This window comes from Grus americana, chromosome 8, assembly GCF_028858705.1.
Source record: "Grus americana isolate bGruAme1 chromosome 8, bGruAme1.mat, whole genome shotgun sequence".
In the NCBI taxonomy this organism is placed as follows: domain Eukaryota; kingdom Metazoa; phylum Chordata; class Aves; order Gruiformes; family Gruidae; genus Grus; species Grus americana.
Window position 1 is genome coordinate 6,191,143 of NC_072859.1, and position 13,630 is coordinate 6,204,772.

A 13,630-nucleotide genomic window follows, 5' to 3' on the forward strand; every position below is an offset into this window, starting at 1 on the left:
GGCAGGCCCGCCCGTGGGTGCTGACCGAGCCCACCCAGGACCTTGGCCTGGGCGGTCACGGCCATCCCACGTCCCCGGGGACGAGGCACACCTCTCCCTCCGCGTTACTTCCCGCCTCAGGAGGACCGGGATAAGGTGGCGGTGAGCGGCCCCGTCCCGCCACGACGCCTGACAGGAAAGCCGGGGGGGGTGGGGTACGCGGGGGAAAGGCGGAAGCTGTGGGGAAGGGGTGCGGTGGGATAAGGGGACGAAGGGGGAAGGGGGGCGCGCGCGCCTCACGTGCCACCTCCCACCCCGTTTCCCACCGCCCCCGCGCCGCGCGCCCCTTCCCCCTCCCCCGCGGAACGCCTCCCAGCCAATAGGCGGCGGCGCCCCTCCCCCCTCCCTCTGCGCGGTGACGTGCGCGAGCCTCGGGAAGAGGCCCTGGCGCGCGGGCGCGTGGCGGAGGCGGGAAGCAGTTGTGGGGAGCTGGTGCGCGCGGAGGCAGCGGCTCTATCGCCCTGAGGTGATGCGGCGTGAGGGCGGCCGGTCCCTCGGCCCCGAGCCGGGCGGCTCCGCGGCAGCGGGTCCGCTCCCTCCCTCCCGCCGGTGGCTTTAGGCCCGGTCCGTTCCCAGTGGCACCGGCGTCCCCCGTCCCCCCGCCCGGCGCGGTGCCGCTGGGGCGGGGGAAGCTGTGCCGGGAGCCCTCTCGCAGGGGCTGTGCGGCTCGGGGGAAGGGGGGCAGCGCTCCGCAGGCCTCCGGACGTCCTCCAGGCTGGGGCTTGGGGGGGAGGCGAGGGGTGGGTCTCGTTGCTGGCAGCGGGCACCGCCGGATAACACTTCCGCGCTTGTTTCCAGGGAGTTAGCGGAGAAGGCAGCTGACTTTATGGTCTCGGGTGTGCTGGGAGCCTCGGCAGTGCTTTAAGCAGCTTCCGTTGTTATCTGCAGGTTTTGTCTTTTTTTTTTTTCTTTTTTTCCTTTAGCCTGCTGTTTTGTGCGTTGCGGTTGAGCTATGGAATGACCTTAACTTTGTTTTGGTACCTGCTTAGTTTGCGGAGAGCTCTGCGGATACCGAGGGTGTAGCACGCTGGGTCTGCTAGTTACTGTTATGCCCAAGGGTGAAAGGAAAACCTTGGAGTCTGAAAGGTGTTTGGAATAAGGTTATTATTTAGCATAAGCGGTATTGGAGGTAGAATAGGTGCTGTCACTGTGCTACCAAGCCTTTTGAAATGCAAAGATGTACTTCTGTAGGGTGATGGTTTTCTCCTAAGACATGCTTATAATTACCAGTGTTTTGAAAGGGAAGATGGAGGAACTCAAGGTTTCTGAGACCTTTTACAAATACCATAACACCATCGTGCCTATAGAATTAGGGGATGTCTGCTGGGAAATCTGACAATGGGATGCGCTTGTGGTTCTAGATGTCCTGCAAGTGCCCAGAGCAAGGTGAAAGGAGAGGCTCTTTACTAAATGTGAGGAGTGATTTCCTTTAGTGAAGGAGGTAGTGAACATTTTGGACTTGGCATGGCATTGTGTTGTGATTGATGTGGTTCTAGCAGAGATTCAAGGGAAGGTCTGATACCTTCTTTAGGCACTGATGTGCTGATAGTTGCTTAGGTACTGTAATGTTACACCTCTCATCATATGGAAACTCGACTAGGAAAATGTTTGTTTTTGTAGATTTCCCCTAGCGCAGTTCTTGTTTGCAGTGAAAAAGGTTTTGTTGCTATCACTTAGCCTATCTGAATTGAATAGCTTTTTAAGTTAATAGCTTTAACTTTTTTTTCTCTCATACATGATTTTTTTTTTCTTTCCCCTGTCTGGCAAATCTCTAACTCCTTTTTGTTACTCTGACCACTCTGCACTGGACAGAAAGGAGTCCCTTCTTCACCTCTTGAAGTTGAAAAGTGTACTGAGAAAAGAATGAAACTTGTGATCCTCTGTTAGATCTGGAAAACCTGCACCTTTAAGGACAGATGTGGCTCACAAGAACAGCTTAACTTGGATCAGAAGGCAGTGGAGAGGCATCCTGGCGGCCCAGGGAGTAGTAGTTGTTAGTGCATGAATTCATATGGCAGCTTGATTTTTTCCCTCTTCATTGCTCTGTATACCCTATTGTGTAATCAGAGCGATCCACTCTTATCTTGTGATAGGGTTTTGGGCATCTCTCTTGTGTAAGAGCAGAAAGATTGAAATGTTTGCCTGTCCAGGATCTCTGCCTGGTTGTAAACCCCAGGTGGGCAAAACAATCCTTTACTCTCATGCTCTCATCATGTGGCCATATCTGTACCAGGAACCTTGTGGGAAGGCTGGGAGGTGGAAAGAGTAACATCTTCATGACAGTGACTGATTGGTGTTAAAAGGCAAGAGGAGTATTCAGGAGGGTTGCAGCAGTAGCTGTGTACAGAGCTGGTAAAAGTGGCTATGTCCTGCCACCTACCTTTCTGTGCTGCTGAGCATAGTTACTATAGGTAGACTTAACACATTCTTGTCTGGTTCTTTCTGTTCTTCACGCAAATGCTTTTCACATCATGTAAATTATGATAGCATGAGCTATCAGGTGTTACACAAAGCCAGCGGGGAAATTTGTCATTTTTATGGTCTTTGTTTTTATAGCTTGTAGACCTGGCTGTGATCTCCTGAGACAGTGAGAGCTAAGAGAGGCAGTGCTGCAAGAAATGGTGATTGAATTAGTGATTTACTGTTTGGTGTTTCAAAAGGGTTTGGTTTTTTCCCCCCTATATGCTGTGATGCCTGAAAGGAGAATGTGAGACTGTTCTACTAGAGGAACAAACACAGGAAGCTGCGTCCTGAAAATGTCTGATCATAAGTCTTATTTCCGTTTTGCAGAAGTTCCAGCCTGAGTGTTCTGAGGAAATCCATCCTTAAATAGTTATGTTCTGCCGCCTTAGCTTTTCTACAAGTACATGAATTTTCCTTGCCTGTCTCTAATAGCTCATCTGTGTTGGTGCATGTATTCTGTTCACTAGCAACAAAACACATGTCTATTTAAGAGTTTGCACCAAGGTGAAAAAAAATGTCAGAAAGCATTAGTTTGAAAATGTGATTACGCGCATACCTGTGTGGTTTTCTGGAAGTTCAGTTCTGAAAATTGTCCCTGGTTGTAGCTACATCTCTGACAGCTTCTTGAGCTGAATTTTGTGGAGAGTGTGCTGGAACGCTGCTTTGTGACCAAATTAAAATCCCCTTTCCCCCTTCTCATTAACTGAGATTTTTCTGTTTTCAGTCTAGCTGTGGTGGTTCAGGTGTTCCCTGCTAGCAGCTCTGTCCCCAGCAGTGACCTTTGTCATTGAATCTGGCGTCGTTCAAACCTGATTCTCTCTTCCTGTTTTCCCGTGGTTTGCAATGCAACCGTTGTCTGGCCAAGCAGAGTACAAGGATCTATTGAGGAAGCTGCCCTTTCAGTAAGAACTGAAGACTTGACAGGAAGGGGCTTGGCTCAGGCAAAATAATGCTGGTAATTCTGCAAAGCAAACCTGTGAGGTCTCTCGGAAGACAAATTTTGCTGTCCGACTGACTTTCAGCATTTTCAAGGGCTTTTTGGACTTTTAAAGATTTCACAAAAGCTTAAGTAATTTTAAATACTTAGAAGGTTTGTGGGGGAAAGGAGGGAGCTGTGGGGAGATGTTTTGGTAGTGGTGGGGAAACTTGCTTGGTTACTTTGTTCCTTTACTGTTTGTAGTAAGGGAGAGGAAGTGTGATCCACAGTAAATGACTAATAAAAGTGTGTCCTTAATTTCTCCTACCTTTGCTCTGAATTCATAATGGCAGAAAGAAAGTCTAACTTTAGTGTAAAGAAGGCTATGTGAATTTATTCTTGAGCAATGTAAAGAGTAAATGAGTTTCATCTGTCATTGATTGTCTGCTGTCTTTTCTGGTCTAGCTAGGCAACAATGGCAGGTGAAGACTGTGTAAGAAAACGCCAGTCTGGCTCCACTACAACCTACAAGAACTCTGAGAATGAAGAAACACAGAGGAGACCTGAGAGTGAGAGGTCATTTCAAAACTCAAGCAATGGTGAGATTCTTTCACTCAGAATTAGTTGTATCTCTGCATGTGATCTACCCTAAGGTGTCCTTTCTAGTTCATGGTCCTTGCCTCTTTGCTCTTTCATTTCATTTTTTCTGCTCATAGAAAGGCTCCCAAGCTGGAGCTCCCTGCATACCAGCTGTGCTTCTTCAGCAGGTTTAGGTTGTTTGGAGTACTCTTCTGCGGAACATTCCCTCCGGGGCTGCGTGCCGCAATGCTTACAGGGGTCTAGAGTAAAGGAAGTGATTAATTGTCACAGGAGAAATGTGTGATGAGAAGATGCTTCAATGCTGTAAAAGGTGCAAATGCATCTTGACAACAGTTTTGAGTAATCCTGGTAAATGCTTTTTCTGGGAACTTCATCTTACTTCCTTTACAAGCTTTAAGTATGTGTCTTCCTCAAGATTGAACAAAACGATCTTTAACATACCAGGCTAAGCTGGTGTATCCATCCTGACAGACAGACAGATGGAGGTGGGATGCCACAAAGAATGATTCTCTGTTCCTGTGGGGCTCAGTTAATGTCGAAACAGCTCCCTTCTATCCAGTCTCAACCTTGGCTGCCTTAAAAGGTGTAATAGAACAATAAACAGTTGGGTTTGTATTCATTTATATTTTGGTCACCTTAAAAGTAATTTGGCTTATAGTTGGCTTTGTGGAAGGATCATTGCTGCATATGTCCTGTCCCTTTAGTTGCAGGGACAGTTGTGTGGCAGTTTGAGTGGTTTTGCCTGTGGACTCTGTGGAAACTGTCACTGTCTCAGACTCCTGGGTTATGCTGTATTGCATTCCAGCCAGTGATAAGCAGGTTAGCGATAAAATTGCAGCTTGTTTCCTTTCTCTTGGGGAGACAGAATAAGCAAAAAGGTAAACTAGTTTATCACAATGTGCCATGGGAATACAAGTTCCAAAACCCTGGGGCCAGTGATTCAAGGAGATTATTCAGAGGCATACCAGCAAGAATTGTGTCACTATTTCACAGTACTTTCAGCTCAAATGGGAGTTCGAGCAAATTTAAGTTTAGGACAAGTCAGATTTCTTCTTGCAAAAAATATGTTGGAGAGAAAGCCATGCCACAGACTACTTGGAGAACTGGGATATTAAGCTGTTGGTGATACCATCATTTTAATTGAATCAAATGGGACTATTCTATTAATGCTGGTTTTAGAAAATTGCAAGGAGTTGATGGCTACTTGAAAACAGTTACGGTGGGTTTAGAAGCAGACTTCTAACTTTTTATCTATGGAAACACCTTAACTGTTATGCATGAATTTGAGTTCTTGCAAGCTTGTGGATAGAGAATAAATATAGCTGTGGTAATTAGCACTTGATAGGTGGGTGTGCCTGTCTTTTTAAAGCCTTTCATTTTAATACCTCTGAGATGTGGCATAATGTCACTGCAGGTGAGATAATGTTGGTGCGTAGCAAGTAAACATTCTGGGGCAGATCTCTTGTAAGTGTACTGAGCTTTCATGTGTGTACATGTACCTGGTGGGTTGGCTTAGAACAATGCAGTGTGTTTTAATACAGTACAAACTGCAGTGAAGGACAGTGGGGAGGAATCCTTGTTAGTTAAGATTAGGTGCCTCTTACCTTCTGGGGTTGCTGCCAATTCAGCAAAAGTGTCACAAAGACTTAAGTGTTACCAGTTTTTACAGACTCTTTGCTCAGGACGATGATGGGGACAACAGGAATGCCCCAGGGAGGTAGGAGGCATGAGCCTGATGCCTAATCACATTATAGGCCTGGGAGGAAGATGCATCCCTCTGGTCAGGAATTCCTCTTTATAGCGGGATTAAATCAGTATCGCTGTGGCACAAAGGTTGAAGCTTTACAAAGTGTTCACGTGTTCCAGATAGTGGCCTCTTCATGTAGTCCAGTATGCTTGCATAAGTAGGTAGGGCTTTCTGTGAAAGCATGGCTGAGGTGGAAGAATTCTCAAAAGGAGTAGCCATAGACTACTTTTCTTGCTTTCTTTTGTCCTAGCCATTCAGTTCTGAATAGCTGTCCTGATGTATACAAAGGCAGCGTGAGGCTGCTATGTCTGGCAACATCCTCTTTAACTCTTAACACTGGGTGTTGTGTTGAATTTTAGACAAGATGCATGTTTATTGCAGTCAAGGGATTCTAGCCAGGTCAAGACAGTATCTTGTATGCGAGTAAGTATGTAGTGTCTTTGCAGCAATTATTTCTGTAAAAAAAAAAAAAAAAAAAAAAATTGTTAATGTGATTTCCCACCCTTGATCCTCCCTGATTAGCAAACACAATCTGCTTTTTAACTTAAGAGTTAATGTGTCAAGGGCCAATTGACTTGTTTCCAGAAGTGTGCGAACTTTCTACAAAAACTTCTAGGCCATTAATTCTTTCTTTATTAAAACTCAAATACATTGGCTGATCTGAAATTGCATAGGAGAATAATTTTAATCCATATATTGGCTTTAGAGGTAGTTTAGCTTATTTTTTTTCTTGCCTCATCAATGCTTCTGAAAACTGTCTCCTGGCTTGAGTTCTAAGACTAAATAGTTTATACTTGGCCACTCCAAATTTTATAGCAGTGTGGAAGTATTCATAGCTTTGAGATTGCCAGAAAAATTCTTCTGTTCCTTGATGTTTTTGTATCTTGTAATCATTTAGCCTATAACTTCACTTTGACAGGGTAGCTTAACTTCAGTCTCATATATTGCTTCTCCTTGAATTGGCTCTGGTGTCATAATTAAGCAACTAATTTGGTCCTGACGTGGAGTCAACAGGTGATCTAGGCAGCAATAATCCCCTGTCAAAAGCCAGGCTTCCTTAATAAGATTAGTCTTATATGTTTTCAGATGGAGGTACATAAATAAATATAAAACTGTTCTGCTTAATGGGGTATTGATACCAGGCAGTACCGGTTGCAGGAAAACATACCTGGAATGAGCATAATAGAAACTGCATGGGCAGATCTTAAAAGGTTAGAGGGCATAGCTCTTAAGCATGCATCTGAGTGCCTCTAAAATGCTAAGATTAGACCATTCAAAACAGTAAACTGATGGTTTTGGAGTCTGCCCTTGTTTCCTCTGAAATCAGAAAAGGATTAGAAGTATCTCCAGAGGCTGATCTGCAAACAAGCTATGTGGCATATCTTTGTTTGGTGTGAGTAAGCCTGTTTGGTAATGCTGATCTTAGAAAGGGGTTGTTATCTTCCAGTGAAGAGGTTACTATTGATCATTCTCAGTGCAAAAGTTCATGAAGCTGCATGAATTGTGTGTGCCTACTAATAGATGTAGGAGGAGGGAGCTCTGAAACAGGGAGCAATTTGGAAAGCTTTAGGGGTTGCTGTCTGACTCACAGCAGTAAGTGTTCATTGTCTCAACAGGCTATTTCTTATGGATTAGTGAATTTGGGATTAAGCTGCTTGAATTGAGTATCTTGGATGTGTTTCTGGGAGATGGATCCAACAGAGTTGTCTTGTCTGAGACTAGCTGGATTTTGATAATTCTAGACTCTCCCATGTTTTGCAACCTGTGGGTTTGGTGAAGGCTGAGCGGTTTCTTGTGAAGAGCCTTTGGACATGGTGGCATGGGGCAGAGAATGCTGGTGTTTCCTCCTGCTAGTGAAGAGGCTGTTTGGGTCCCATGTCCCTGCAAAAATGACTTTTTAAACTGAATTCCTTGCCCAACTGTGAGTGACTTATGGCACAGTGACCTATGGCCTAAGCATTCTTTAAGCAGATCAGCTGAGCTCTGGGGAGCAATCTAGTCCTACCTTGCCTCTATCTGCTGAGTGGCCAAATAAATTACCATAAGTAGGAATAAGGCTTATTAGCATCAAATTATTAACATATGTTGTATTGTAGCAGATATGGAAGGCTTCCTTTCTTTACAGTAGCCTTGTGCTAGGTTGGCTTTAACATTGCTTTCCTTCAGATAACATCTTCAGTGTTTTTAGAAGTTTTAGTGCCTTTGAATCCAGGCATCTGACAGTAATGAAATCCTTCTGCCTATGTTGCTCTAATCTCTTGAATAGTAAGCTGTCCAATCAAGAAATAATGAAGATCATAATTTTAAGCCCTTTTAGAGAAGGGCAGTATTGGGTTTGTATCTGTGACTTTCCAGGAAGATCCTGAAGCTAAACAGATCCTGACATCACTGGGAGAAAATGCTTCTGAACTGTGAGTTGTATGCTTGGTTGTTCTGAGAAGTGTCTTTTTTTGAAGTACATGTGGCAATAAACTGAAGTTTGTTGCGTGCTTTTCCTAGCTTTTCTGGAAAGAGGTATCTTTGTCTTGAATGCTGTGGAGGGATTTAGATAGCAGTAGTCTCCCTAGGTTGTTCTAACTGCTTAAGAATAAGCTTGTTGTCACAGTAGAGGAACAGTTTGAGTGGCAACGGCTCAGAGTGCTGGGCTGCAAGTAGTTTCTGTGGCTGGTGAAGTCACTACAGGCTGGAACCGTAACACTGCATGCAAGCCACAGCTTTACTCAAATAACTTACTCCCACTTGTGCCCTTGGTAGTAATTGCAGATGGTCACGGTTAAATGAAATGAATGCTTTTTAACACAGGTAATTTTTGAGAGCTTGCTTAGTAGAGTGCTGGCTAGTGTTTTGCATAGAAGCTGTTTTTGTTGGATCCCAAGCTGCAGCACTAACAGGTCATATGAATGGGATGCTTCTCTAGTCATCTCAAATGTCACTTATCTGTAATTTCTACAAGAGTAGGTTGAAAAAGGGACAAAGAGATCCTTTAAGAAGGTAGTTTGTAAATCTTTTGTGAAACTTAAGTTGCTCAAGTTTTCAACAGTAAGAAGCTTTCTCAATCTTCAGGTCATCTTTTATTAGCCTGGTTTCCTATGGAAACAAAGTTTACATTTAAATTGCCCTTGTTTTTCCTTCTGCTTTTGAACCTGCTTAGAACTTGGGCTGTGCAGGGTTGTCACATCCTACAAGGATCGGTTTCAACAAGCCCAAGACAAGTGGTCAGCTAAAGATCTTAGCAATCTGAAGGGAAGGCAACAAGTTAAAACTTCTCACTGTGAGCAAAGTTCTTTCAAAGCAAACTCTGCCTCAGTTTCCAGTAAAACTTGCTAGTCTTTCATACTAGCCTTCAAAGATTTTCTTCCTAATGACTTTAAATATATTTCCTGGGTTTTTTAAGGCATATCCCATCTTGTTTTAGACACAAAGATGTGCTTGCTTGTATTGTGCACCCTTGAGTCCATTTTTGGAATGATGTTGCAATCCCAAAATGATACAGAGGGATCCAGTCTTAATTTTCAGTGTCAAAGGAAAAAGAAGATTTGGGCTTCTCAGCAGTGCACGATTCCTTTTAGACTCAGAGATCATGTGATGATCTCTTCTGGAATGACCTCACAGAACATAACTAGCAGCTTGCACAATAGAAGATGAATGATTCAAGAAGATGATGAGTTTGTGTTCTCTGTTATCTGCCTTGTGACACAACTTGAGTTTATGGGGCGATGCAACACAGCAGAATGAGTTGTTTTGGAGTGGGTTTTCTTTTACAGGAGACTTCGTTCTGGAAAAGAAACAACAAGCTTACAAGTGGTTTTACTTTGAGGTGCATATACTGAAGACGTGGAGATCTTGGTTTTAAAGCTTACACAGTGGTGTGTGGGCGAATAAAGTGATAGGAGGGACACTGCATACAGTTTAGCAATTGCTATGTCAGCAGGTCAGAGACTGGCCTCATTTCCTATACAACTGTTAAAGTGTACGTTAGCTATCTGTAAAACTGTATCTATCTTTAAGGCCTGGTAAGTTAAAACGGGTGTGTTATTTCCAAAGTGAGCCACTCCTGGTAGTTACAACAACTGAGGCTTTGAATGCAAGATCTGACAGGAAATACATGGTCAAAACAGTGGCTATTTATTTTTAGCTTGTCTTACAAAGGAAATAGTGCAATCCCTTAAGTCTCATGTGTCCTGTCCTCTTTGGCTGTGGTGCATGGCTTCAAGCAAACTTGATAGAGTCTTGAAGACTGGCAGCTGAATGACACACACAAATTCTTACCTTTTTGTAGGAGAAGGTTAGTTGTGCTTTGAGCTGAACAGCTCTGTCTGATCTCCTTTCTACCAGGTAAGCATAAGGTGGTTCTTAGCATAGTAGTAGTGAGAGGAGGGGGCTATGAGTGCAGTTACGGAGTGCCTCAGTGAGGGAGAAGGACCATTGAGATGATATGAAGGGGATACAATTCAGCTTATGGAACAACTTGGTTTTTTTGTTAATGGGGAAATCCATTTGAGACCAACAAAGTGCATGAGCTGAGTGGGACAAGGGACTCTAGTGGCATCTTACACTATTCTCTCAAATTGTTTTCCAAACTGCTGCTTTTCGGCAAGTGTAACATCATGACAAGCTTAAATGCTGAGGTAATTTATTTGTCTTGGAGGTGAGATGCTTAGTAACCAGGAATTCTATTTTTGTAAAAATGGAGCTTTGCGTGCAGCCAAAACTTCATGATGTTAAGCAGTTTCCTGGTTTGCTATTGCATTACAAGGCTGCTAAGTAATTGGCTGTTGCTGGATTGTTCTTAAGTCTATAGCTTGTATAGCAGTTTTTATAGACAAACAATCTTCCTGCTTGATTGGGGGCGGAATTAATGCTAACAACTGAGAGTAGCTTCACTGAAGATAAAGTTTCTTGTTTCACTTAACTCTTCTCCAGTATTGGAATTGGAGTAATCTCTGAGGCAGGTCTACCTAAACATCTTAAAACTGGTTGGTCTTAAGAGCACCCTCAGACTAGCATGCATCACAGAAGCACTTGCTTCTATTAAAACAGCACCCTGTGCATTTTGTGTGCATAGGCTGTGCACATACAAGGAGGACGAGACAAGGATGCTGCATTACGAACTGTGATGCTGCTATGAATCTGTCGTCTTGTCACACAGCACCGCAACAATGACACCTCTACTGCAAATCTGTTAGCTCATCCTTCACTGGAAATGTTACTAAAGAATCAGTTCAGTACCCACTTTTAGAAAAAGTGGTAATGTCTTAGTGAACGTGGAAGTTGTAACGCTAGCCGTGCGTTACTGTGTATGGTATGTGGTATGTATAGTTGTAGCTATAATTGCCAAGGACACGCTCAAGGCAAGGTTTGTCTTTTAACCCTGACTAGTATTTTTGGGAGGGTGGCTATTGCTGCTTTAAACTTGCTTTTCCTTCATGTGCAAGCCTCTGTTTTAAGTAACTTTATGTTCTATGTTCTTATTGGAGAAGTGAAACACCAGCTGGCTTGCCAGCACTCTACAACCATTGCAGACTAACCTTGTCTTAAAAGTCGGTCTAAAATGTCTGATTCATGTACTTTCCGCTTGATGTAATAGAGGCATCTCAGATGTGTATAGTTATTTATGCAAAAGAAAGGTGATATTTGAGGCTTTACATATGAGTAACGATAAAAGTCATGATGTTCATGGCACACTTAGACCTGACTCTTTGCTTAAGCGATGAAACATTGAGGAATACAGTTGGACTGACGTCTAGCACTTCTCCTGGGGGATGAAAGGAGTAGGAGTAGCCAGGTTTGAATACAGGATAACCTTCCAACTTGCCACTTAGCCTGTCTTCAGAGCTGGTTATGTTATTTTACAGATAGTTGTGACTTGACTACCTCGTCTATTGCCAATGTAGAGACCTCCAGACAACCTAATCTTACATCTAGTTCACTGTACATGAGTTAAAGCTCTGATAAAAGATCAGCACACTTGGATATGACCTTCTAAGGGTTGTTCTAATTGCCACTTCAAGGATGAATATGTTTAGGGACCTTGGGAAGATTTGCAGAGTTGCTGATGGAAAATAAAGCTTTCAAAAATCCAGCCTGTTATCAGCTGTTGACTGCCTTATAGTGCTGTGATCCTAAACGGACGTTTAAAATACGTGGTCATAGCTTATGAATTTCCTGCAGCTTAGTTTTGAATTTACTGGGACCTTATTAGAAGTCAGAAGCACTAATGAAAAGTCAATGACTGTGTTACTCTATGTTGTGCTTTCTGTTTTCAGACATGGAACTCGCACCACTGAAAATGTGACTGTTAAATATTTGCTTTCCTTCCTTAGGCCGGGTTGATGTTGACCATGTGATAACAAGGAAAATGCAGCTAATAGCAGAAGCTGAGGTAAATATACTCTGATGCTTGCCTGTGGGGAGGAGCAGGATAATTGACCCTGAATGTCTTTTGGAGAGTCAGTAGCCCTGGAACACAAATATCCCTCTTCAGTCATAGCTTGAGTGCAGTGACTTTTATACAGCCCTCTTTCTCTCCTCTTCCTCTCATCTGACTTTGCACAAGAGGGGTAGTATTATCAAATGCAGTTTTGTCTTGACCCCAAATAGGTTGAAGTCCAAAGATAAGAGTGAACTTTGAGACCTGTAAATAAAATGGAACTTCCTTCACCACTAACTTTTGGCAGTGTGATTATCAGCTAGCCTGCTTGCACACTGAGTTTTTTAAAATGCTCTGTGTCCTGCTATCCATTGAATAAAGGGTAGCATGGAGCCTGTATCCCACAGCTGCTGTTGCCCTAGCTATGGAGCTGACCTCCCTGAGCCTTGGTCCCACTCAAAGTATCCTCAAAGAAAATAGCACTGGGTATTTGTAACATTGTTTGTGTGAGCTGCCATCGTCTTAGATTATGTTAAGGTGATTTATGCCCAAATTAAATGAAGTTAGCTAACAATGAACTGCACCCTTCTTGTTAACCATTGTTTTGTAGCACGCATGTTCTTCAGGGCAGATCGCCCTGTGCTCTTGCTTCATTTTATTGCAGAGAATTCTGTGGTAAAGATGAAGTAATCTAATTGTGCCAGCCTTATGTGAATATTAGGGAGTGGATACTTACAGAGAACAATATTTTGCACCTTTGAAATGTTTTCCTGTTTAAAAGTCTTTTTTTACCTCTAAGTGGTGTGTAATTTATAATAAATATAACTAAACTGTATTTAAATGTTGTCTGCAAAGGATGTACTGCTTTTTGTGCTGAAACTCCTAAAATTCAATCCATTAGAGGGATAATTAGGGTGTATGTTGCCTTCTCTGAATGATTCTTACTGAGGACATGGTACAGCAAGCCTCATATGTTTTCTCTGTATACAAAACAGCCACCGCAAATCACTGCGTTGGCAACAGATGTTTGCATGAGAGAGCTTTGACTGTTAAGCACATGTAGCTTTGTAAGTTCCAGGGGACACTGGCTCATTGCAAGGGGACAACTTGATCTTGGATTTCTTTTTTTCCAGGAATGTCTCTTGTTGCTAAGTGTTTTTCTGGCCGCCATCTTCGAGACACACTAGTTTGTAGACAAAGTGATTTCTTATCCACAAAAAGAATCAAAGAAAAACAGCAGGGTCAGTGGCACTTTAATTACTGAAGCTTCTCCCAAAACACAGGGAGTTCAGGTTTTAAACCTTGAGTTAGGCAGCTTGCAAATTTTTTTTAAATGCCTCAAAGCTACAATCATAGCCACAAGGTGAAGTAAAAACCTGCACCTACTGCGAAATTCCTGAAAATTCCTGGGGTGCTTGGCCCTTTTTTGTGTGAACCACTGAACAAAAGCTTGGATTGCAGTTTACCTTTTAGGTGATGGGTATTTGAGGTCTAG

The 13,630-nt window shown here is 43.2% G+C and overlaps 1 protein-coding gene across 7 annotated transcripts in view; it reads left to right on the top strand.

The window, feature by feature from the left end:
* Positions 1-403: 403 nt before the first annotated feature.
* Positions 404-13,630, top strand: part of SOAT1 (sterol O-acyltransferase 1) — a 30,701-nt gene continuing 17,474 nt past the window's right edge. Inside the window, exons 1-4 of one of the 7 annotated variants that reach the window (XM_054833832.1) lie at positions 490-505; positions 838-927; positions 3,884-4,017; positions 12,089-12,147. In XM_054833832.1, the coding sequence (XP_054689807.1) occupies positions 3,894-4,017; positions 12,089-12,147 (183 nt within the window). In that variant the 5' untranslated portion in view covers positions 490-505; positions 838-927; positions 3,884-3,893. Of the gene's footprint in view, positions 506-837; positions 928-963; positions 2,661-3,226; positions 3,458-3,883; positions 4,018-12,088; positions 12,148-13,630 lie in introns of those variants that run through there. The other 6 variants (XM_054833830.1, XM_054833837.1, XM_054833835.1 and 3 more) reach the window with 6 other exon arrangements.